This window comes from Lynx rufus, unplaced genomic scaffold (assembly GCF_022079265.1).
Source record: "Lynx rufus isolate CCGP_SWC_20201006 ecotype Redwood Valley unplaced genomic scaffold, mLynRuf1.p SCAF_37, whole genome shotgun sequence".
Taxonomy (NCBI): domain Eukaryota; kingdom Metazoa; phylum Chordata; class Mammalia; order Carnivora; family Felidae; genus Lynx; species Lynx rufus.
Genome location: NW_025814853.1, coordinates 307358 through 332001, shown reverse-complemented (window position 1 = coordinate 332001; position 24644 = coordinate 307358). Strand labels below are relative to the sequence as shown.

General features: G+C 55.9%; 2 protein-coding genes across 5 annotated transcripts in view; one reads left to right on the top strand and one right to left on the bottom strand.

Annotated features, from left to right (window-relative positions):
• Window positions 1-24644, top strand: part of USP36 (ubiquitin specific peptidase 36) — a 37429-nt gene that overhangs the window by 6374 nt on the left and 6411 nt on the right. For all 4 annotated transcript variants that reach the window (XM_047094055.1, XM_047094054.1, XM_047094052.1 and 1 more), the window contains 11 exons: window positions 6121-6231; window positions 6796-6898; window positions 10882-10949; window positions 11396-11466; window positions 12123-12205; window positions 13218-13329; window positions 16587-16727; window positions 17670-17770; window positions 18413-18551; window positions 21403-22062; window positions 22689-22816. In XM_047094055.1, the coding sequence (XP_046950011.1) occupies window positions 6121-6231; window positions 6796-6898; window positions 10882-10949; window positions 11396-11466; window positions 12123-12205; window positions 13218-13329; window positions 16587-16727; window positions 17670-17770; window positions 18413-18551; window positions 21403-22062; window positions 22689-22816 (1717 nt within the window). The remainder of the gene's footprint in view (window positions 1-6120; window positions 6232-6795; window positions 6899-10881; window positions 10950-11395; window positions 11467-12122; window positions 12206-13217; window positions 13330-16586; window positions 16728-17669; window positions 17771-18412; window positions 18552-21402; window positions 22063-22688; window positions 22817-24644) is intronic.
• On the bottom strand, window positions 2267-24219 carry LOC124522559 (uncharacterized). Its single transcript, XM_047094056.1, has 3 exons — window positions 22779-24219; window positions 19237-19399; window positions 2267-3031 (listed from the first exon to the last, which is right to left on the bottom strand). The coding sequence occupies exons 1-3, from the start codon at window positions 22811-22813 to the stop codon at window positions 2570-2572; spliced, it is 660 nt and encodes a 219-aa protein (XP_046950012.1). The 5' UTR covers window positions 22814-24219; the 3' UTR covers window positions 2267-2569.

The following is a 24644-nucleotide window of genomic DNA, read 5'->3' as shown; positions in this document are numbered from 1 at the left end:
ACAGTTCGTTGCAATGCTTCACAAACTCTTCCAGAGAATAGAGAAGGAGAGAAAAACCCCCCAGCTCGTTCTATGAGGTTCTAATAACTTGGGGAATGAAATTAAACGAGTACAACATAAGAAAAATTACAGCCCCATCTTATTCACGAATGTAGTTAAGAAACTTCTAGACAAACTACTACCAAACTCCAGTCTTTTTTTTTTTTTTTTTAATGTTTGTTTATTTCTGAGACAGAGAGAGACAGAGCATGAGCGGGGGAGGGGCAGAGAGAGAGGGAGACACAGAATCGGAAACAGGCTCCAGGCTCCGAGTTGTCAGCACAGAGCCCGACGTGGGGCTCAAACTCACCAACTGTGAGATCATGACCTGAGCCGCAGTCAGACGCTCAACCGACTGAGCCACCCAGGCGCCCCCAAACTCCATAGTCTTTTAAACACTGTGAGCAGTTTGTGTTCATCATAGCCCTGCAAGGATGTTCTAAAATTTGAAAATCTCCCAAGTGTGACTGTTAAATGCCATGATCCTGATGGTGTTGTTGGGAAGTTTGAATGAATCACGGGAAATGCTCAGAATGGTACTTGGGCCACAGTTTAGTGCCGTGTAAGTGACTGCTAATTTTGCTTCCTTAATTATTGTATCAGCAGATGAAAAGGGAATGGTCACCTGCAAATAGATGTCCAAAAAAGAAATTGATGATGAGCTTTTAGTAAAGCAGCAATAGGAAGGAGTTTCCTTATCTTGATAAATGGTTATCTACCAAACACGAAAAAACAAAAACAAACAAAGAACCCCCCAAAGTTCTCAATAGGAAAATATTGGAAGCATATACTCTTCAAAACACAGCGTGAAATAAGGGTCCCTGTCACCCCTTGTGTTGAAGATGTGTCCGTCTCAGCCAGAGTGGTGACGTGGGGGGAAAAAGGAGAGAACACACCATTGTTAACTTGAAAATAACGTTCCTTAAAAAAAAAGAAAGGAAGGAAGAAAAGAAAGAAACATTTCCTGCATTGAAAAGCGAGAGAAACTATAAATCAGAAATTTGGCAATGTAACTAAATAGGTCAGTGTACGAAAAGTTAGTTGAATTTCTCCGCACCAAACGAGTTTTAAAAAAAAGTTGCTACTATGAAAAAAGTTTGTAATAGCAACAAAAATGATAAAGTGTCTAGACTTAAATTTACCAAGAGATCTCTCACTGAAGGACGTTACACAAGAACCTACATACACGAAGATAGCTGCCTTCAGAAGGAAGCCTCGCTGTTATAAAAATGTTGGTTCTCCCCAGATTAACGTAGATTCGTTAACGTAACTCCGGCTGATTCTAGAATGTATACGAAAAAGCAAAGCAAAGGACTCAGTATCACCAGGACGCTTCTGAAGGAGGCTATAGGGAGAGAGATGCCCTACCAGCTAGGAAGTCTTGTCACGTAGAGAAACTAACGTGTCGAGAGTATTGGGTCAGGGAGGGACAGACTGAGCGGTGCGGTGGAGCAGAGCCCAGAAACAGACCTGCACGTATCTGGAAGTGTGTTACCTACATACTGATCTTCCACGTGTCTCGCGTTTTAAACAAATGGAACTTTGAAAGAACTCAGGCTTACATCTGGGAAGAGTGACATAGGACCCCCATTTCACAGCGTAGCCGTGCACAAAAGATGCGTTCAAAATTTATTATCAGAAGCAAACATCACACTCTGATAGCAAATGTTGGCAACTATCTTTCTGACCTTAGGAGGGGAGATTTCTTTTTCTTTCTTTCTTTCTTTCTTTCTTTCTTTCTTTCTTTCTTTCTTTCTTTCTTTCTTTCTTTTTTTCTTTTCTTTCTTTCTTTCTTTCTTTCTTTCTTTCTTTCTTTCTTTCTTTCTTTCTTTCTTTCTTTCTTTCTTTCTTCTGTTTATTTCTTATTATTGAGAGACAGAGCATGAGCAGGGGAGGGGCAGAGAGAGAGGGAGACACGGTTTCCGAAGCAGGCTCTGGGCTCCGAGCTGTCCACACAGAGCCCGACGCGGGGCTGGAACTCAACAGACTGCGAGATCATGACCTGAGTCAGAGACGCTTAACTGCCTGAGCCCCTCCGGGGGGCCCCAGGATAGGAAATTTTTTTTTTTTTTTAAACGTTTATTTATTTTTGAGACAGAGAGAGACAGAGCATGAACGGGGGAAGGGCAGAGAGAGAAGGACACAGAATCGGACGCAGGCTCCAGGCTCTGAGCCATCAGCCCAGAGCCCGACGCGGGGCTCGAACTCACGGACCGTGGGATCGTGACCTGAGCTGAAGTCGGACGCTTAACCGACCGAGCCACCCAGGCGCCCCTGGGATAGGAGATTTCTTAAACAGGACTCAGCACTAACTACCACAAATGACGAATTCAAATGCATTAAAAGTAGCAGCTTTGGTTCACAAAAAGCACTTGAAGGAAATCAAAAGGCAAACGGGCAGCTGCGAACCAGAGGCAGAACCTGGGACGCGTTGCCAGCAGAGGATCACTGCCGAGAATGTGGAAAGAATGCAGACCAATAAGGGATGGACAGCCTACACAAAACTAAGTGAAGATTATGAACCAGCATTTTACAGGAGAGGAAGCTCGCGGTCAGAAGGACAGGGAGAGATGGTCAGCCTCGCTCGGAACCAGGGAAACGCCAGCACAACCGGGACCGGTACCACGGCCCAGCTCTGTGATGGGCGAAGATTCAGAAGCCTGACGACACTGAACGTCAGGCAGCACGGAGGTGAGCGAGAGCCTCTGACGCTCGTCTGCTCCGGCCTCTTCCAGATACTCTCCCGGCCAGCAGTTCTGCAGGAAAGCTCCGGGACACGCGTGTCACGACACCTGTGTAAACACGGCTGCCAGCAGCTCAGGTGCCCGTGAACAGAACGGATCCCGGAGTCACGGGTGGGCGTGGGGCGGAGCGGCCCCCGGTGGTGCAGGAGCGCGAGTGACCCGCTCCGCGAGTGAATCCGAAGGCCACAAGGCAGAGTGAAGAAAAAGTCCCAGAAGACCGCGTACGGCGTGAATTGCTGTTTATAAAGCTGAAAAAGCAAGACGATACGGTATTTAGGTACACGCGCGTGGGAGAAGGCTAAAAAAAAGAACCATGATTTTTTTAGTTGGTACGCAAGGAAAATAGGAAATCAGGCTAGACCTGGGGCAGGGAGATGGGAGCGAGAGAGGGGCAGCGGTAGGGTAAGAGGTTTGGGTTGTGTGACGTGTTCGGGGATATCAGCTGTGTTCTTTTTTGTTATTTCGTGAAAGATGGCCACGCGGTGGAAACTAGCATTTTGTAACGTCTTGGAATCGGAATGGCTCTGTGGCTGCTGCAGTTAAAATACTGAGGCACTGTGCACGCTGGAGGCGTAGCTGGTTTTGAGTCCCTATTTCCGGTAGCGACCTCGGTGTCATTAGGGTTGTTTCGGGTGGACTTCCAGTATGACCAGACTAGGCTTTCTTTGCTTTTATCTCGTGGTGGTGGTCGTGATGACCCTACTCTGCCCTAGTTCCGTTCTGTCCTTCCCTGCACCGCTGCCCTTCGTTTCTGTTTTCTCTGCGGCACCCGTCGTCCACCTTATTAGGACTGATGGAGGGACGTAGGAAACACCCATGAGTCCCTGCAGCCCATCCATGACACCTGGCGCATGGGAGCGAGGGTGTGAGGTGGGAGCCACCGGGATCGGCCCTGTCGGCGGTGGATCGCCCCCCTTCCCTCAGGTTCCCTCTCCTGGGAGGGCACCCGTGTCGCTCTGGGTCGCTCTGCCGAGTGTTGGTGAGCCTCAGTGTCTAAGGTTTTTTGGAGTAAAAGTATTAAGGGAAGTTTTAGTATTTTTCCCTGTACCCCACTGGCTGTCTGAGTGACCCCGCGTGGGCTTGGGCTGTCGTCTCTTCCTCCGCGAGTATGTGCTGTTTGGAGATCCTCAAGGATCCTGAAAAGTATCACCAGAACTGCTGCACGCTGGCTGGACCGCTTCGGCACCGGGATCTAGCCAGAAAACCGATTTTGGTATTTTTTTTCCACCCCCCACATGGAGCTCAGACTCATGACCCCGAGATCAAGAGTCGCACCCTCCACCGACTGAGCGCCAGGCGCCCCCAGACTTACCGCTCTGAGCGCACGGCTGAGCGGCACGAGGTGCATTCACGTTACCGTGCGGCCACCCATCCGGCTCCAGAACCCCATCGTCCCAAGTTGAAACTCTGCCCATGACGACAGAGTCCACGTCCCCCTCCCCTCCCCCCGGCGCCCCCCATCCTGCCTCTGTCTCTGTGAACTGGCCTGCTCCGGCTCCCTCGCACAAGTAGAGTCCGATGGTGTTGGGCCTCTCGTGTCTGGCCGACTACACCAGCGTCTCGTCCCCAAGGTTCGTCCCCGCCGTAGCAGGTGTCAGGGTCTGCTTTTCTGGTCCAAGCCGAACACCGTTCCGGTATCCATCTGCACCACACGTCATTATCCATTCCCTTGTTGATGGACACTTGGCGTCTGTGCTTTAGCGCTCGTGAATAACGCTGTGAACGGTGGTGTGCGAATAGCCGCTCGAGACCCCGTTCCCCGTCCTCTTGGGTGTGCACCCTGGAGTGGAATGGCTGATTCCCACGGGAATTCCATTTTTAATTCCTCCAGGAGGCGCCATACTGTTTGTTTTCACAGCCCCTGCGCCGTTGCACGTCCTCAGCAACAGTGCACAGGGTTTCCAGTTTCTGCACGTCTTTGCTAATGCAAGTTCTTTTCTGTTTTTCAATACTAGAGTTCTTATGTGCGTGTGGTGAGCAGGCCGCGTGCCGTTTCAGTATCGATTCTGAGACGGGCCTAAGTAACTGGGTAAGGAGGAGTGTTTGATTGATTGGTTTGTGGTACAAGCTGGGGCTGTTTGAGAAGTAACATAGGGTATGTGGAACAGCAGGTATCCTGCACAATTGAAGACGCGCCTGCCCCGGGACCCAGAAGTCCGTCGTGGGCGTATGCGTTAGAGAAGGTTGCACACAAGGAAGCAGGTGCGGGACTGTTTGTGGGAGCAGAGACACAGAGTCAGCAGGAAGCATGTAAGTGAACCGTGGTCTGTTCCTGTGGTCAGATACTCCAGCCCACGTGAAGGAACCACGTCAAAACTGCGGAGCCGTTCACACTGCATGGCGTAGTTTATGTAGGCTAAGCATAAACACGCTTATTGTTTGTGGGTACACACGCTCGTGCGTTAGCGCAATAACTACGTAAGCGGGAGCAGTTGTGACCTAGTTCGGGATCGCGGTGACTTCCGATGAGGGCGTGTGGGCAGTGCAGGGGAGGAGACGTCACTGTCACGGCAGTGTTTTCCTTCTGGAGCCCCTAAAATGGGTTGGCGCTCAATGGTATAGGCTTTGTACTTCTCTGCATTTAAAAGATGTGGTTATTTGAAATAAAGGTTAAGACGTACCACCGTCCGGCCTGCTGGCCGAGCAGCAACAAATAGTTGCACACACAGCAGGGGCTGGCGGAGCGTGGCCTGTGGTCTCAGTCTGGCCCGCTGCCTGCTCTGTAGGTCAAGTTCCGAGGTGCACATCCCGCCCGTTGTTGTACGGTCTGTGGCTGCGTGGTGTGCTGCCTGTGCTCCCCAGAGACGGAGCCACATCGTCGCGGACTGTGTAAGAGCGGACGGCTCCCCGACCTGGCTGTACTTAACCTCCCGGGTCTATACGGAAGAAGCTCGCCAAGCCTTGAGACGGCAGTGGGCAGTTTCCAGAACCAAGAGAGCAGAGGTTCCCACATCTGAGGAGCAAACTAAGAGTTGTCGGGGGAGCCTAAAACGTTCACGTTTATGGACCACGTGATCCAGCTTAGAAGTTAGGAGAAACGTGTTCTAAACTTCATTTTGAAAGTCAGACTTCCCACTTTTAGTAAGTAGCACCCAGGAAATATGAAAAGGGCCTCACACAGGTCAACAGCGCCAGCTCAGGGTGGTGGGGTATGTGCTGGAAGTACAACTTTGGATGGGTCACGACCCCCCACGCTCTCCAGCAGAGGAAATGCTTCCTTCGTGGACAGCGGGCTGGCTTCAGGGCATCTGGGACCCCTGTGGCCCAGCCGTTCCCTGGGCCGTGTGGCGAGACGTCTCGGGAGCCCCCCCCTCACGGTGACCGCCTCGCCCTGCAGGTCACCAAGGCAGCTTCTGCATGCTGTGCGTCATGCAGAACCACATCGTGCAGGCCTTCGCCAACAGCGGCAACGCCATCAAGCCCGTCTCCTTCATCCGAGACCTGAAAAGTAAGAGTTCGTCTGCGGTGGGCGCTGAGGAGGTCGGAGGAGGGGGTGCGGGGAGGAATCAGGAGCGAGGCGACAGTCTAAGACTTCCCAGAAGAGCACTCGGGCGCAGGTGGTGGCGCTGGGGTCAGCAGGGAGGGCTTCGCGTGGGGGTGCGCGCTGCCCTGCACCCTGAAGCATGTGGAGGTTCGGGCCGGGCGGGGGGAGGGGCTCTTGTGAACATCACAGGAGCCACTTAACACAGACTGACTTCCCGTGTGTGGCGTCACTGTGATCGTCTGTGCTGTGCGTGGGCTCCTGGAAAAGTAGTTGACCAGTGGATTCCACATCCTTGGTGACTGGTGTCTCGTGGCCTCTGGCTCTTCTGCTAAGCATGGAGCGTTTAAGCTCGTAGGTCTCGGTGGGGAAACCTCTGCCATGAGGACGGGACACGCGCTTTACGCAGAGCTCTCGATTTCCTCACTGGCCGCTTTGCAGGTGCTTCCCGTTTACCCTTGGGACAGCGGGGAACCGGGGGAGAAGGTGTGAGCTCTCCCCTGCCAGTCTGATGCTTCTGTCTGTCTGCAGAGATTGCCCGGCATTTCCGCTTTGGGAACCAGGAGGATGCACACGAATTTCTGCGGTACACCATCGACGCCATGCAGAAGGCCTGTTTGAATGGCTGTGCCAAGTAGGTGCTTCCCTTCACCCGCCTCTCCTCAGAGGCTTCACCCCTGTTCCCGCGGAGACGGGAGACGTGCCTCTGTCCCCGGGCTTACCGCTGTAGACCCTGCCTTCCGGGTCCTTGACCTGCTGATGCTCACGTGACGGACTGCAGGGCCCCCCCCCCCCCCCCGGGGCACCTCCGAAGGGGGCGGTGGGGGCGGAGCTCTGTGCCCGCAGCTGGCCGCAGGGAGAATGCTCTGGCAGGTCTGTGTGAGGGTCGTCCGCTGTCGTCCGGACTCTTCCCGTCTTTAGAAATCACCTTACTATTTTGATACGGAGGGTGGCGGGGTAGGAATTACGTCTTTATGAAAGAACTTGAACATTCGAGGGTAGGAGGTTTAGGATTTTTGAGCTTACTTTCTGCACGGTTACTGTTTCTTCATTCTAAATTTGAGAGCATGCGACGGGTCGCCGACTTTATGCTGCGTCTGGCCTTTTGTGACACAGCTGCCATCGGGGATGGCCGGTGTCTACGAGGTCACGTAGTACATGCTGTAGTGCAGGGACGCCTCGGGAGCCTTCCCAGGAAAATTCCACTGTGCTCTTACCTGCAGGAGGCCTCCTAGGATGGGTCACCCCAAGGCTCCGATGGGGGCAAAGGGGAGGCAAGCAATGTGGCCTCACTGCCGTGCACGTGGGTACAGCACGTCCCCAGCAGTGGTTCCCAGGCCTGGTCTCAGCACGGAATCACCTGAGAAGTTTTAGGACAGCAGCTGACCCCCCCCCCCCCCCCCCGCAACACACACACACACGCGCGCGCGCGCGCACCCTGCCAGCCAGCCCAGTTACCCAGGCCCTCCAGGGGTGGGAGAATGCGGGAGGGATGGGTAAGGTTGGCGTTTGGGCCCGTGGGCGGGAGGAGTCCAGGTTTGTGGTCTGGAGAGCCAGGTAGGTGGCGGTGAGCCTTCCAGGTTGGGGCACAGAAGTGGAAGATGAGCAGATCTGACGTCAGGTGAGGTGCGTGTGGCCGGGCACCTGCACAGCGGGGAGGTGGGTGCTTTCCACGCACCCGTCCGTGAGAAAGGTGTCGCTGGTCTTCGCGAAGTGAGAGAAGAGTGGCGTAAGCTGAATTAGTTTGAAGTGACTTTTTTTTTCTTTTTGATTTTATTAAAGATTTTCAGTTGAACTTATGAATGGAGAGTATGCATAACGTTTCTACTTCATGGAATTTCCTGGCACCGGTTCTGACCCGATGCATGACGGTGGGGGTTCGTGAGTGTCCCCGTGCACCTGACACAGTGTAGTCTGTAGTTGGGGTCGCTCTTTGCGCGTCCGTCTTGAGGCCTGTGCCGTCAGTCCTGCTGGCTGTCCCCTGTCTGCACTCGCTTCTCCCTCCTCGGTGCTGATTCTGGGCGGGCGCCAGCCTCCTTGTATCTCCTGGAGCTTTTGCTTTGGAAGTGTGGCTGTGGTCAGATACAACCACCGTACCTTTGTTGGAAGTCCGTTTCTCCCATGGGCAAGTTCAGCCCCCTTCTCGGGTACTGTGACTTAGTCCGGCTGTGATACTGCTCCACGATTACCCCAGCACATCTGCTGTGTTTCCGTCTCTCCGGTTTTCCTTTGCTCGGTAACTTGTGAACTTTCGGCTGGTGCTTAGGACAACCCGCGTCTGTTCCAGTGACGACTCTGCGTGCACCCTTGGAGGTGGCCTTCCTCCTCTTTTCTGGACCCTTTGGTTTGTCACTGCTTCTTGTGCTCCGTCCCTCTGTCCTTCTGTCCTTCCCTCTCCTCTCACGCCTGACTCTTGGTTGAGTTATCTCTTACGTTGTCGGGACTTCAAGTTTCATGTGTTCTCTCCCCACGTTCATCCCTACCTTTGCCTCCGTCTTACCCTGTTAAATAGGCCCAGGGCTGCCTGAGGCGAGTCCCTCTCTCTCTCGTCCTTGCAAGGACCTTGCCTTAAAGGGTGCACGGTCTTTCAAGTGTGACGGCTTCACAGGAACGTTTGTAGAGCTGACCATGGTCGGTCAGCTTTCCTAGACACCCGAGCAGTGACCAGAGGTGACGTTCGTGGTGGGCAGACATCGACTCTGGAAACGTCTTCTTACCGGTAGACTCTGGAGACTTCTTCTTCTTACGCCTTACGCAGCGGGCCTGTGGTGTCTGAACCACACTTTTGAATCGGCTCAGTTCTGAGTGTCTGGGCTTGAAAACGTGCAGCAATCACTTAGGCGGGCGCCGTGCCCCCAGACACGGGGTCTCCCGGTGGGGGCGCCGGGGCATCTCCGCCCGGTCCGGGGCGGCGCCCCACACCCATCTCAGGGCAGGTGCGTGATAAAGGCCTCCCTGTCACGTCTTCCTTGGTCGGGGTCTCCCCCGCAGGACCCCCTCTGTCTGGCGGCCCTTTCTTCGCCTCGACCGCTCCTCCGGACACGTTCCCGCCTTGTCGCGCCCCTCCCCCGAGTTCACTTGAATCTCGTCTCCTTCGGGCCCCGCGTGATTCCCGCTTCGTTTCCGACCCGATTTCCTGTTTTCTTCCCCCCGTACTGGTTAACTTTCTCCGTTTGCTCTTTTCTGTTCTTGGTTCTGAAACTTCTTACGATGGTTTTCCTCTCCCCAAATGCTTGTGTGCGGATCTTTACTTCCGCTTGGGATTTTGTCTTCTGCCTTGTGTGTGCTTTCTGGGGGCTCGTCTCCACCGGACGAGGTGGCTCTCGTTCACTGCTCTGTCCCGACAGTGCCGTGCAGGACTGGGGCCACTTGGGCGCAGCTCCTATACCTGGTGGCTCCTGTGGTTCTCAATCCAGGGTGCCGTGAGCGCACCTTCTGTCCTGGGCGCTACAGGCTGGACGGCCTGTGGCGTGTGTGTGTCTCAGGACCCTGTGTCCTCTCCTGTGCTCCGCTCGCCCTTCCCCACCGTCACCTCCCCAGCCACTCTGGTGGCAGGCGCCCCGAGCCTCGCTCTCCCGCGGGCTCCCCTTCCTGCAGGGACTCTGGGCGATTCCCAGCTGCCTCTAGGACTCAGGCTTCTCCAGACCACCCTTCAGACGTGGAGTTGGCTCTCTGGGATTGGGTTTTCTCCTGCCTGGGGCTAGTGTGAAGCTTGAGCTGGCTGTGCCTCGGGCCGGACGGATGGCGGGTTCCGTGCGGTGGTTTGCCCCTGTTGGGACAGGCTCCTGGCTGGCTTGGGGCCACCTGGGTCTCCACAGCTGTCGTCACATGTGGCTTCCCACACGCTTCCGGCGTGTGCTGGGATTATGTCCTCCACGGTCCGGGGAGTTAAAACATCCCTCCTTTCGGCGAATGGTGGTGGTGATACATGGCGGTGTTTGGTTTTCACTTCCTAACTCTACAAGGTGAAAACGTGCCCTTGTGTCGGTCCCCGTGGTGTAGACTTGCGCGCCTCAGCGAGCTCCCCGGGTCGGGGCCGCCCGCACGCTGAGGCAGAGAAGGGGCCAGGGCAGGGCGCCATGGGGCGTGTGTAGAGGTGGCGGGGGGAGGCATCTGCAGGGCTGGGGGTGCAGGGGAGGGGAGAGGGCTCCCGTGGCTCCGCTTGGCAGCTCGGTGGGAGGCTGAGGGTTGTCTTGGATCCTGGTTGGTTAATGGGGCCGGGGATTTGACCGTGACCCATGAGAGGGCGCGGGGGAAGGTGTCCCTGCTCACTCCCCCTCTTAGCAGGTAAGAGGCTCGGACATAGGACAGCCAGGCGTCGGACAGGGGCGGGGGTGGGTTCCAGAGAGATGGGGCACTTCTGTCGTAGACCGGGTGGGCACACAGGCGCGTTTCCCCGGCCTCTTATTTCCCGTCAAGGGTGGGGGGTCGGGAGGGGATTCTTGAGGCAGCTGCTGTGGGGAGCGGCCGGGGACCCGCTGAGGGGCAGGGTGAGCGTGCCCGCGTGGTGGGGTCACGGGCCGTGTGGTGGGGTTTCCCCCCGGCGCGCTGGGTCGGGGTGACTCAGGCGGGGGCTGCTAACTGTCATTCCCTTGAAGGCTGTGGCCTCCTTTCCAGGTTGGATCGTCAGACGCAGGCAACCACCCTGGTCCATCAGATTTTTGGAGGCTATCTCAGATCGCGAGGTAGGTGAAGACGCTTTCTCTACACCCTTGTCAGGGAGGAGGATGTCAATCAGGGAAGGCTGAGAGTCCGCGCCCAGGTGGGGCCCTTTCCTGGCAGGCGGACCTGGGCGAGCCTCGGAGGCCCCGGTCTCCTCTGAGATGCACCCTTGGCCGACGGGCCCACTGTTCCCGGAGGAGGTCTGGAGCAGAGCCTCCGGCACGTGTAGACGAGGGTGGCGTTATTCTTTCTGAGCCCCTGAGCTCCTCACACGCGGCCTCCGCCCTGCCGCTGGGGCCTGGGGCCCGCCGAGGCCACGGTCTGGGACGGAGGCCATCGCTGGGCTGGCGGCGCACGCGGGCGGGTTCTCGAGGGGCTGGCGGCCGAGGGCTTCTCCCAGCGCTGGGTGTTGGAGACGTGGGGGTGGCGCGCTGGGGGCGCCCGCCCACTGCCGCTTGTTCCGTTGCAGTGAAATGCTCGGTGTGCAAAAGCGTCTCAGACACGTACGACCCCTACTTGGACGTGGCGCTGGAGATCCGGGTAAGGACCACGGCCGGCTGTGCTGGGTCACGTTTGCCGGAGGCCGGGGAGGCGGGGGAGGGCCGGGAAGCAGGGATGGCGAATTACCCAGGCAGGTAGGGAAAGAAATGCCGGGAGCGTCACCGCCTTGAAGTAGGGGCCGCTGTTTTTGCACGATGGCTGCTGGCCTTTTCCCTGTGTGCGTTGCTTTCGTTTAAAACAAGATAAAACGTGGCTTTGTGTCCCCGAGGCGTGAGGGGTGAGCCACGGTACGTGCAGGACTTGGGCAGGGAGCCGCTGGCAGACGGGCCTTCGGGAGAGCAGCCTCGTCTCGCTCCGGCCTTCTGGTGCTGCAGCCGGGGCCGGGTCGCCTGCGCCCGGGGTGTGGGGCCAGCGCGCCTGGGAGTCGTGCGGTGGCTGCCCTGACCTGTGTGGCCGGGGTCACAGTCTGCCCCCACCCCCACCCCCACCCCCACCTCCCCTCCCCTCCCACCCCCGGCCCACTCCTCTGCAGCACATCCTGGGTGGCAGAAGGTGGCAGCCGGCAGGCCAGTTTGGGTGCAAGTAGATTGTTGTGATTTGCTGCCTCAGCCTGAAAAGGACCTTGCATTTGGCATTCCTCGAGTCAGCCTTTTTCTTCTGCTGCTGATTCATTTCCCCGTTTTTGTCCTTCTCAGCAAGCCGCTGATATTGTGCGCGCTCTAGAGCTTTTTGTGAAGCCAGATGTCCTGAGTGGAGAGAACGCCTATATGTGTGCAAAGTAAGTTCCATTTTGCTCACGGCAGAGAGCGAGCCATCGGGGAGGACCTCCGGCCGCCTGACCCGGCCCTGCGGCCATCCCCGCCCCTCCCCAGAAGTGACCGCCACTCACATTTCTTGAGGAGGATATATAGATCTTGAGACGGAAACCTCTTCACGATGCAGATGGAGTGGCCACGGTTTTGCAGCTGGTGTTGGTTTGCGTCGCACTTAGGATGCGCCAGCCCCTCTTCTGAGCGCTCCTCACCCGGGAAGCAGGTCCCTTGGCGACACAGAGCGGCAAGGCGACCCCACGTGGCCCTCTGCCGTCCCGCCTCTTGGACGAGCTGCCTTCTGTGGCCTCCATCAGCCCCGGCAGACGTAACTGTGACCTCGTTCTGCTAAGGGTCACGTGGATTTTACTGCGTGGGCGTTGTGCTTTCTTTGTATTAGCTCCTTCAGAAGCTATAGTTGCTGAAGATTCTTTTTCTTTTTTTATTTATTTTGAGGGAGAAAGAGAGAGAGAATATATCCCAAGCAGGCTCCACACTGTCATTGCAGAGCCCAACATGGGGCTCGAACTCACAAACCACGGGATCGTGACCTAGTTGGATGTTTAACCGACCGGGGCACCCAGGCATCCCCACCCCCCCACCAAGAATATTTTTCTTGATGCTTTTCAGATTCATTATTCCTGCCCTTCCTTCCCCTCTCCGAATCGGCCTCCCTGTGCCCTGAAAGCTGTTTGCTTTCCTTCATCTTCTCGCCCCTCATCCCCTGGTCTTCCAGCTTCACGTTCAGTGGTTTCCCGCCCGCCCTGCATTACTGGGCTGCACCCGCTCCAGCTCGCTCCTTCCTGTGTGTGTGGAGTTGCTTCCCTGTGTGGGCAGGTGCTTCCTCAAGACTTTATAGTCTCCAGCTCTTCGGCGGCCCCAGGTCCCTGTGGTAGCATTCCTTCATTTAAGTCACGGGGATTCGGATCTAGGGACGCAGAGCACGAACTGATCACCTTTTCCACTTGCCGCCCCTCACAGATGCAAGAAGAAGGTTCCGGCCAGCAAGCGCTTCACCATCCACAGAACGTCCAACGTCTTAACCCTCTCCCTCAAACGCTTTGCCAACTTCAGTGGGGGAAAGATCACGAAGGTGAGTGTTCACTACAGTGTCCAGTCTGCTCGGTCGGCCGCCTTTAAAGAATACAGGTTCCGTGGGGCACCTGGGGGGCTCAGTCGGTTAGGCGTCCGACTTTGGCTCGGGTCATGATCGCACGGTTCGTGAGTTCGAGCCCCGCGTCGGGCTCTGGGCTGATGGCTCGGAGCCTGGAGCCTGCTTCGGAGTCTGTGTCTCCTCTCTCTCTCTCTGCCCCTTCCCTGCTCGCACTGTCTCTCTGCCTCAAAAATATATAAAGATTAAAAAAAAAAAAAGTTAAAGAATACAGGTTCCATGGGGCACCTGGGGGGCTCAGTCGGTTGGGTGACCGACTTCGGCTCAGGTCGTGATCTCGCGGTTCCTGGGTTCAAGCCCCACGTCGGGCTCTGTGCTGACAGCTCAGAGCCTACAGCCCGCTTCAGATTCTGTGTCTCCCTCTCTCTACCCTTCCCCTGCTCATGCTCTGTGTCTCTCTGTCTCTCAATAATAAATAAACGTTTAAAAAAAAAAAAAAGAATGCAGGTTCCAGGCTCTGCCCCTGAGCCAGTGACTTACAGTCTCAGGAAGACAGGGCTTAAGAGCCTGCATTTTTGTAGAATCTTCGAGTGATTGTTATTTTTTTATCTTTTTATTTTATTATATCAAAGTCATTTATTTTAAAAATTTTTTCTTATAGTTTATTTTTGCGAAAGAGAAAGCTCAGGGGAGGGGCAGAGAGAGAGAGAATCCCAAGCAGGCTTTGCACCACCTGTGAAGAGCCCGATACGGGGGTCGAACCCATGAACCGTGAGATTGTGATCAGAGCTGAAATTAAGAGTCAGATGTTTAACCGACCGAGCCACCCAGGCGCCCCATAAGTCTTTTATTTTTTAACTTAATTTAATTTTACTTTACTTATTTTTAAGTTTATTTATTTTGTGAGAAAGATGTGCACTCACAAGTGGGGGAGTCCCAGAGAGAGGGGGAAAAAGAGGGAACCCCAAGCAGGCTCTGCACTGTCGGTGGGGCCCAAACTCACGAACTGAAATCATGACCTGAGCCAAAATCAAGAGCTGGACGCTTAACTGACTGAGCCTCCCGGGAGCCTCTATTTTATTTCATTAACTTTTTAAAGTAATCTCTATGCTCAACATGGGGCTTGAACCCACAACCCCGAGATCGAGAGTCAAGTGCTCTCCAAGCTGAGCCAGGCCGGTGCCCCTGCACGATGGCGTTTTTAGCAGAAGATGTCATGTCATAAAAGCAGTTAGAGCTGATGATGTGGTTTGGGGAGGGCACTTATCTGAGCCTCAGTTTCCTTGCTGGCAGTGATGCGGTGATGGGGGCTGACTTAGAGCACCATTTCCCAAACTTGTGTTCTGCACAATGTCTGTGCTGCGTGTTTACAAAAGACCGTATTTTGTACATACAACTGTATTGTACTTTGAAAGCATCTGCCCAGCTGAGTTTGGGAACTGCCAAGCTGCAGTTCAGCAATCCTTTGGAATTACAGGCCTTCTCAGAGCCTTTATTAATAAGCTGTGTTGCATTTTGAATTTCCAAGAGGAGACTTAGGTTATGAAGGGTTTTCTGAAGTTAATTGTTTGGGGATCTGGTCATTCATTCATTCATTTTACTCACACTTAATGTGCTTACGTCCTACTGTGCCATCAGTGCTCTGGGAAGTCGGCGGGACTTAGCGGTAAATGAGATCATTGTGGTTTTGCCCTGAAGAGCTCATATTTCACCTTAGTATGTCCCGGAACTAGTTTTCCATCAGAAAACTGTTTGATCTGGGGGCCCATATCTGGCAGGATTGGATGGGGGCCCGTGAGTTTAGTGTGTGTTGAGTTTGTTGAGATTCCGAGTTTGTCATTTTCGGCTCAGGTCACAGTCTCATGGTCCGAGCCCCTTGTCAGGCTCTGCACTGGTGGCTGATAGCTCAGAACCTGCTTGGGATTCTGTCCCTTCTCTGTCTCTGCCCCTCCCTCTCTCTCCCTCAAAATAAATAAGTAAACTTTTCTTTTTTTTTAATTTCTCTTTAAAAAAGAAAAGTACATATTCCGGGTCTCTAATGTTATAAAGCTCTGAAACAGTCAGAGCTGATAGATGGTGACAGAAATCATAACAGTGAGTATTTGAGATGGAGTATCTCCCGGGGTACGAGACTTCCGGCTTGATGTCTGTGTCTCGATAGGAATATGGGTCAGTACGCGTTTGTCAGACTCCGCTCCGTGGTTCACACTACGTAACTCATGCTTCATTTTTAAAGCGTCTGTTGTGTATAGGCAGAGATGCAGGTAAATCTGTCATTCAGAGGTAATTTTGTTTTTGAGAGAGACAGAGAGAGGGAGTGAGGCATGAGCGGGGCAGGGGTGCAGGGAGAGAGAGACTTAAGCAGGCTCCATGCCCAACATCAAGCACGGGGCTCGATCCCACAAACTGTAAGAATGACCTGAGCCTTGTTTCAAAAAAAAGGCGGGGGAGGGGGCGCCTGGGTGGCTCAGTCGGTGAAGCGTCCGACCTCGGCTCAGGTCATGATCTCACGGTCCGTGGGTTCGAGCCCCGCATCAGGCTCTGTGCTGACACCTCAGGGCCTGGGGCCTGCTTCCGATTCTGTGTCTCCCTCTGTCTCTAGCCCTCCCCCGTTTGCGCCCTGTCTTTCAAAAATGAGCAAATGTTTAAAAAAAAAAAAAAAAAAAAAAGAATGACCTGAGCCAAAGTCAAGAGTCAGATGCTTAACCAACTGAGCCACCCAGGTGCCCCTCAGAGATAATTTGTGAAAATACTTCCCAGTGGAAAATTGTCACATTTGAAATAAATTCTGGCATGAGACCTCTGTCCCGATGCACTTGGTTCTGGTTTTGACCTACTGTGACAGTGGGCTCCGTGGAGTGAGCACCGTTTTCTCTGAAGACCCAGACCGGGCCATCGCCTCCCTGATCCCCCCCAGTGCTCCTTACGGTGGCGTGGAGGGCACGAGCTATTTCTCTCACCTTACGCTGGGGGCCCACGCAGGGAGAGATGGTAGTCCAGGAGTCACTCGACGGGACGATAAAATAGTTTCACGTCGGTCGGATGGAAGACGCTCTTCTCTGCGTCCTGTATTTTCACCCTTGGCTAAGGGGCTCTTGCCACAGCGTTGCCACGTGGCCTGGTTGCCCCCCGGTTGTCAGAGACCAGCCGATCGTGCGTTTTACGTAGTTGTGGGTGGAGGGGGCAAACTGACCTCTGGCTGATGAATTTCCGTCGCCTTGTCTGGGCTTTTCCTTCAGGATGTAGGCTACCCGGAATTCCTGAACCTCCGTCCGTACATGTCCCAGAGCAGCGGCGAGCCCGTCATGTATGGGCTGTACGCGGTCCTCGTGCACTCTGGCTACAGCTGCCACGCGGGCCACTACTACTGCTACGTGAAGGTCAGTGCTCCGTGTCCAGGTGCGTCGGCGGCCGCTGGAGGCGCGTGCTCTGCCTCCTGGGGGCAGGTGTGCCGTGCCCGTGGGTGCACGTCCACGTGGGGCCTCTGCAGAACGTGTGCTCGTGGAAAGTGGCCGCGTTTGTGGCTGCGTTCCGGTCCCTTCGGTGCTTCAGCGAACGGAGGGCAAAGATGTCTTTAGAACCCGTCGCGCCAGGATCTGTAGCGTCCTTGGACTTGGGCTGAGACTCCGGGGGGAGGCTGCCTCCAGCAGGCTGGAGGCGGCTCAGGACGGCCGGGTGTTGGTGGGAGACGCTGTGCAGATCAGACCCTAGACGGCCTTGCACCAGGAGGGAGCGGGGATTCGGGGCGAGAGCAACTCTGGACGTTTTAACACGAGGTCATTGACAGCACACGGGTATACATGGCAGTTAACAGCAGATTGTTTTTTATGTTTATTTGTTTTTGAGAGCGAGAAGGACAGAGCGTGAGCAGGGGAGGGGCAGAGAGCGAAGGAGACAGAGAATTTGAAGCAGGCTCCAGGCTCTGAGCTGTCAGCACAGAGCCTGACGCGGGGCTCGAATTTGTGAACCGTGAGATCGTGACCTGAGCTGAAGTCAGACGCTCAACCAACTGAGCCACCCGTTTATTTATTTTTGAAAGGGAGAGACAGAGTGTGAATGGGGAGGAGCAAGGAGAGAGGGAGTCACAGAATCCAAAGCAGGCTCCAGGCTCAGAGCTGTCAGCCCAGAGCCCAACACTGGGCTCGAACCCACGAACTGTGAGATCACGACCTGAGCTGAAGTCGGACGCTCAACCAACTCAGCCCCCCAGGCGCCCCTAACAGCAGATTTTTTTATTTCCTTCTTTCAAAGATACGGCTTACAGAACACATGTTGATTGTTTCGTTTTGTGTCGTTTTCTCCCACACCCCGTGCCACTCCAGGCAAGCAACGGACAGTGGTACCAGATGAACGATTCCTCGGTCCGTTCCAGCAACATCAAGGTGGTTCTGAACCAGCAGGCCTACGTGCTCTTCTATATGCAGTGAGTCCTTTTAACCCCCGCCGTCTGCGAGCCCGTCCCCTCTGCTGTGGGCCGCGGGCTCCCCCGTGCCCGTTGCCGCATGCGCGTGACGGTGGGCTGCGTGGGCGGGCAGTGTGCGGAGGGGAGCATCCGCCAGGACTGCTCCTTTAGACCCGCCTGCCTGGCCGTCCTGACAGCGGCTGCCTCTAGGGGGGCCAGAGCAGGACTCCCCCTGCTCCACGTTGAATACGAGTGGGGGAGTTGCCTGTTATTTTCTGTTGCTGCCCCAGATGCCATGTGTCGTGTCTGGACGGCGGCCGCAGTGGGCACTGGAGCATGTTGGCAGAGGGCGGAGGCCGCAGCGGGGCCCCTTCTCTTGGGGCCAGTTGTCCCCGACCTAGAGGTTGGAGGACGTGGAGACTGTAGGCATTTTTGCTGCCTCGTCCGCGTCTTGCTGAATTTGAACACAGTGATTGAGTGGGGCGGGGTGGGGTGGGGGGGTCCTCTGGCTTTCTGGTGAAGCGAGAGTTCCGTCTCGGAAGGGCTCTGACCCTAACGCACTCCCTGCCTGTGCCGAGCGGACGTCCGAGGCTGTGTGACGGCCGCTGTGGTGTAAGGGGGGGTGAGAGCTCAGAGAACCAGACCGTGTTCTTCTTCTGACAGAATCCCGGGCTCTAAGAAGAGTCCTGACGGCTCCCTCCCCAGGACAGCGTCCTCCGCTCCCGGCCGGGCAGGTGTGGTCGCCGACCGCTTCAGGAAGAATGTTGGCAACGGGACTCTTTGCTCCCCGCTGACCGGAAAGGTACTTGTTTAAGAGGATGTGAGTTTACACAGCAGATCCTCCTGCCTGCGCCCCTAGGGGGTCCTGGGGCCCCCAGCACTCTTCACGCTCAGAACCCGGCCCGATGGCAGGAGAGCTCGGTTTGTCCTGTTTTATTCCGTGTTCTCTCTTAAACTGGTCACGGGCTGACACTGGGTGAGGGGCGGAAGGGACAGCGAGGAGAAACCCTGAGCCAGCGAGCGAGTCAGGCCGTAGCTCCGCGTGCCCCTCAGACCAGCTGCCACGCACAAGTGCGGTGGCGGGCTCGCCAAGCGTGTCCTCGCCCCGACGCGTCCGGGAAGGCGTCGTTTTTGTCTCCACGACTTAATGTTGGAAATGTGAGCAGTTTCTAGCAATGTTAATTTCCTGCTTTTGATAATCCTGCTGCGATCAGGTTAAGAAAACATCCGTGTTCTGAGGAATATACACGGCCGTTTTTAGGAGCGAGGGGACATTATGTCTAAAACGTATTGAGGTGGTTAGGAAAGGAAACGTGTACATGTGCGCGCGTACGGATACGCGGAGGGAGAGAGCGAGCGAGAGAGCTAATGTGGAAAAACGTTAGCAATTAGGAAATACCCTCCTTTTCAAGTTATTTTTGTGTAATATTTGAATTTTTCTACTGAAAGCCAGTCGTACCGACCAAAGTAGCGAGGGATTTCCTTACCGTAACACCGTCTGTCGTCGAGAAACAGATCGGTCCTTTCTGTCGACCGCTTCTGTGAACCTTCCCCTTCGGTCTGAAGATCAAATCCAAACGCAGGCTGCCGGGAGGTGGGAGCCCTTCGCAGTCTGCAGGGGTCTGGTCATTTTTGCAGATCTGTGTTTCCCTGCCAACACGTGAGAATTAGAAGCGTTGGGTTGACCTAGCAAAGAAAGGCCATGACCTGTGGCCCAGACCAGGAGTCGTAAGCCTCAGCTGTGCTCAGAAACACCGGAGGGAGGGGCGGGTGTCGTTGCGGTCCGCCCGCGGGGCCACGCGCCTCAGCATCATGAAGATAACGTTCCACACATACTGCAATTGACAAAATCCTTTTCACTTTATTTTATTTTTTATTTTAGAGCACGACTAGGGGAGAGGGGAGGGGGGAGGAAGAGAGCATCTTAAGCAGGCTTCGCGCTCAGCGTGGAGCGCGACACGGGGCTCGACCCCACAACCCTGGGATCATGACCTGATCCAAAATCAAGAGTCAGATGCTCAACTGAATGAGCCACCCAGGTGCCCCCAAAGCCATTTTATTTTAAATAACATTCTGTAGGTTACATAAATGTCAGTGCTCCATCAACGAGAAGGTCTCGCAGTGCAGTGGGAAGAGGTATACTCTTTACAAAGAATGTAAATAAAGGATAAATCGTTGTTGAGCGTAGAGACAAAAGAGAGGAAAACTCGGAAAAAAGAGAAGTGCGTGTTCGGTAAACTTCCAGAAGAGGGAAGACTTTGTAAGAGAGAAAGCCTCGCAAAACAAATCATAAATTGGGTAAACTAACATTTGAAGTTTTGAGTGTGAGATATTAGAAAAAAAGAAACGACAAAGCGTCTAAAAATTTGTGCAGCAAATCCAGCAAAAGGTGAACGTTTCTCACGCACAGAGGACCCGTGCAGGTGACGTGTGAGAGCGTACGAGTGTTAACGGTAGTAAGAGCCAGCAACGGTTTGAAATTAGCGAACATTCTGAGAAGGACCCAGTAGCTCTTGCTGGTGAGAGTTTGGTAAACGCGTCGGCAGCGTGCCTCAGAATTCACGGAAGTGCTCCCGGCCTCGGAACTCCGTCCCGAAAACACGAGCACCGAGCAGTAAGGAGGGAAAAGGTGTGGTCTTTTGGTGGTTCATTCGGCCAGCAGTTGTAAGCTCGGGCTCCTAGACCTGAACCAGGTGGGCGGTGAGGCCGGCAGGCTGCAGACACCGGCCTCGCGGAGCATTTAAACCAGGGACGAGGGGCGCCTGGGTGGCGCAGTCGGTTAAGCGTCCGACTTCAGCCAGGTCACGATCTCGCGGTCCGTGAGTTCGAGCCCCGCGTCAGGCTCTGGGCTGATGGCTCAGAGCCTGGAGCCTGTTTCTGATTCTGTGTCTCCCTCTCTCTCTGCCCCTCCCCCGTTCATGTTCTGTCTCTCTCTGTCCCAAAAATAAATAAACGTTGAAAAAAAAAAAAAAATCTTTAAAAAAAAAAATAAATAAATAAAAAATAAATAAAAAAAAAAAACCAGGGACGGCACGGACGCCGCTGCGAGGAGTCTGGAGGAGGAGTTGGGGTACCCGGAAGGGTACCCGGAACCCCGTGGCGCGGTTCGTTTCCGCGGCAGCAGGAGGCAGGGCAGCTTGTGTAAACTGTTCACCAAGGTGCTTGCTGGGCACACGGGAAGACCTTTACTGAGAGGAGTGACGATGCTTCGGGAAGCGCGCAGGTGGGCCCGGACACCCCCCGTGCGGGCCAGAAGCCCTCGGGAGGCAGGGCGGCCGGAGGGGATGCCAGCGTGCCCATCTGTGCTGACGTTTAGCCGAGGGGTGCGGCTCGGGTACGTGTTTTTTTTACTTTACGCTTTTTTGTATTTCTTGATTCCTGATGAAAACGTCCTGCTTTCAGTAAAGGGGACCATAAAGATCCCCACGTGTGCACGAGTCACAAAATCCCACCACCGTTCAGAGAAGCAACAGCGTCCTTACCGTGTGTCCCCCCGGATAATCTGTCTTGAATTGCTTGGCAGGGACCCTGCCTGCCTCTGACGGTGCCTTGACCTCGCGGGGGGAGCCGCCAGCCCGCGCTCCCTCCCGGGTGTGACCGTGTCCCCTGCGCCCTCCCGGGTGTGACCGTGTCCCCTGCTTGCTCTCCTCCAGCGACTGGACCCCGCGACGCTGAAGAAGCTGCAGGCCACTGAGGAGCTCGGCGTGCTTGTTTCCAGAAACGGCTCCGTGTTGGGTCTGAAGTCTCAGAATGGATACGTTCCTCCAAAGCCGCCCTTGGGGTCCCCTTCCCCCCGACTCTCCAAAACGCCCCCCAACACTCCGACCATTCTGGATGAGCCCGGAAAGAAAGTCAAGAAGCCGACTCCCCTGCACTTCGTGTCCCCGTCACGCAGAGCTTCTCAGGGGCTCCACGGTACCAGCACCGGGAGCGGCGGCAGGGGCGAGGGCCACAGGCCCGGCTCCTGGGACGGCAGGGCTGCTGCCCCCTCTACCTCACCGAGGCTCCCGGCCGGAGTGACTGCCAGCGGGCCCGCGGCGGGCAGCGAGCGTCCCGAGCCCGACAGGAGGGGTTCCGGTGGCCCCAGCCCGGAGCACTCTGCCAGCAGCGACCCCACCAAGGCCCCCCCAACGCCCGAGAGCGGAGCCGCCCCCTCGGGTGATTCTCAGGGAACAAACCCCAGAGCGCTGCCGGGCGGAGAGGACTCCAAGGCGGCGAAGCCCAAGCCCCCCGTCCTGAGCACCACCGCCACTGAGCCCGCAAGCATCATGTCTCCTCCACCAGCCAAAAAACTGGCCCTTTCTGCCAAGAAGGTGGGTGTGTGAGGGTCTCACCGCAGGAAGTGTGTCTGTCTGTAGAGTTCAAAGAGCAGGTTTGGTGCTAGTCTCGGGGGTGGGGGTTGTGGTGGGGCCTTTGGCCACCCCCCTCGACCGGAGGAACAGAGTGGTTGTGGGCACTCGCAGGTGCACAGGGCCGTCCCGGGCACGGGCGGGGGCCAGGGGGACGCTGGTGTGATAATACTGCGTGTGGCTGTCGGGGGTCGGGGCGAGGTGGCGGTCCCCCGGATCCGTCCGTAGGCAGGATCTCCCGCGGAAGCCTCGGGGAGGACGGGGCAGGTGCGGTGGGCGGACAGGACGCGGGCGGGCTGCACCTCTGCGTGTAGCACGAAGCTCGAGGATGCGACTGTTGTGCTGAGACTTTTGCTTCAATTTCCTTCCTTTTCTCCTTTTTGTTTCTAACCAAAAACACTTCTGATTCTTCTTCTACCATTCCCCACCCCCACCTCCCTCTGTTTTGTCCCCTTCTGTCCCCTCATCCTTCTTTCTGGGCTCTTCCATTTTTACTTTTCGTTTATGTTTATTTTCATTTTTGTTTTCCCTCTTCACTCACGGCAACCTCTTTTAGACCACCAAGTTTTTATTTATGTCAATAACTGCAGGCCAGCACCCTGCGGAGGGCAGCCGGCAATGACCTCCGTCCACCCCTCTCACCATTGTCCGACCTCACCTACCCCAGGAAAACCACTCACCCGGTCGCCGCCTCCGCCTGGCCTGTCGGTGCCATCAGGTGAGCCGTGGGCGCGGGCCCTGCAGGTCGGCTGCTCCTCCCCTGTGCTTAGCGTGTGCTTGGCTGGTGAAGACTCACCAGGTCTCCAGCCTTGCGGGATGGACGGTGTTGTGCAGCTGGACAGGTACAGGGCGTACCCCGCATCGGCTTCTCCCTGTTTCCTCGGTTTCCATCTGGCAAAGGAGCCCTGGCCGGTCAGAGGCGGCCTGTTCTCTGCCACACTGATGGTTTTTTTTTTTTTACTGGTCTTCGTTTTCCGTCTGTCTGCCGTGTCCATGTGGTGACGGTGACGTGCCTGTGGTCCCTCCCCAGCCTCATGACGGGACCGCACAGGAGAAGAGGAAGGCGGGAGTCCCAGAAGGACCCTGCGTGGACTCATTTCTGTGAGCCCACCGAGGGGTGTCTTTTTGCCGCCGGTGTCGTTTTGTGCGTCCCCCCGGTGCCCCCGAGCGGGCTCCCCGGGCCGTCTAGGCTCGCTGGCCTCCGGAGCTCCGGGCGGGCGTCCAGAGCGGGAGGTGTGGCTCTCTGGGGGGGTCTGTTCAGGCTCCGCGCCGACGCGTCTCCCAGCCTGTTATGCACGGGGTGCGGGTGTCCCTCAGGGTGTCGAGTGGTAGGAAGCGGAGTTGCCGATGTGCCCGGTCGCCCGGTGGCCGGTGGGGACGGAGGGAAGGAGGCAGCTGGGTGAGGCCGGGACATGGTGCTGGTAGTTTGGTGTTCGCCGTGGGCGCTGATGTGTCCTCCCCACCCCCCGGCCGCCCCGGGGATGGTGTGGTCAGCCGCGTGTTCCCGCCACCCAGCCTCGCCCGCCCTCGTGCTCGGGCTGGACCCGGCCCAGTGTTTTTGCAGCGGGTAGGTCCTTAGACTCTCAAGGTATCTGCTGTGTGTTTCTTACTCTTTCTCTGACACGCAGCTTTTTCATGACGTTTGCCAGGGAGCGCGGTAAATGGCGTGGTAGTTCCCTTTGTCCAGGTGTCAGTCTGTTCCAGTTTAGGGAACAGCGTCCTGTTTGCTGCTGTGACCCTTCCCAGCAGGCTTTGTCATCACTCAGTCCCGAATGAGAACAGTGAGGCCCACAGAGGTTAGCTGTCTTGGGACCCTGCCGCCGGCAGGAGGTGGGCCAGAGAGTCTGGCGTGAGGGAGCCCCCGTTCCTGCCCCGTCCCCGTCTAGCCGCGGGGTCCGCTGTAGAGTCTGTTCCCCTGATTTCCCAGAGCCCCCCAAATTGGAGAGTCCCGGTACACGATCCCTAGGCCTGCACCGGCCCTCCTTGCGAGGCTGGCGTCCTGGGCATGAACATCGCGAGGCTCGTGGGGAGCTTAGCGAAGCTGCTTCTCCCAGCACACTCGTGTTGAAAATTAGCAACAGGAGGGGCGCCTGGGGGGCTCAGTCGGTTAAGCGTCCAGCTTTGGCTCAGGTCACGATCTCAACGGTTCGTGGGGTCGAGCCCCGCGTCGGGCTCTGTGCTGACAGCTCGGGGCCTGGAGCCTGCTTTGGATTCTGTGTCTCCCTCCTCTCTGGCCCTCCCCCGCTCACATGCTGTCTCTCTCTCACCCAATAATAAGTAGACGTTAAAAAAATTTTTTTTTAAATTAATATCAAGAATTTGCAAAAATACTTCAAACCGTCTGGTGATAGGGACAAAGAGAGATGTTACGATTTTTATTAACTTTGACCTTCGGTGTATTTGCGTCTTCTCGTGAGTCTCTTTTCTCACTCGCTATGTATGACCAACGTACGTCTAAGGTTGACGGCGGGGAAAACCACCTGAGAGGGAAGGGGGCCGAGGGTGGGTGGGAAGGGCCCGGCTGTGCATCAGAGCAGCGTGTCCTC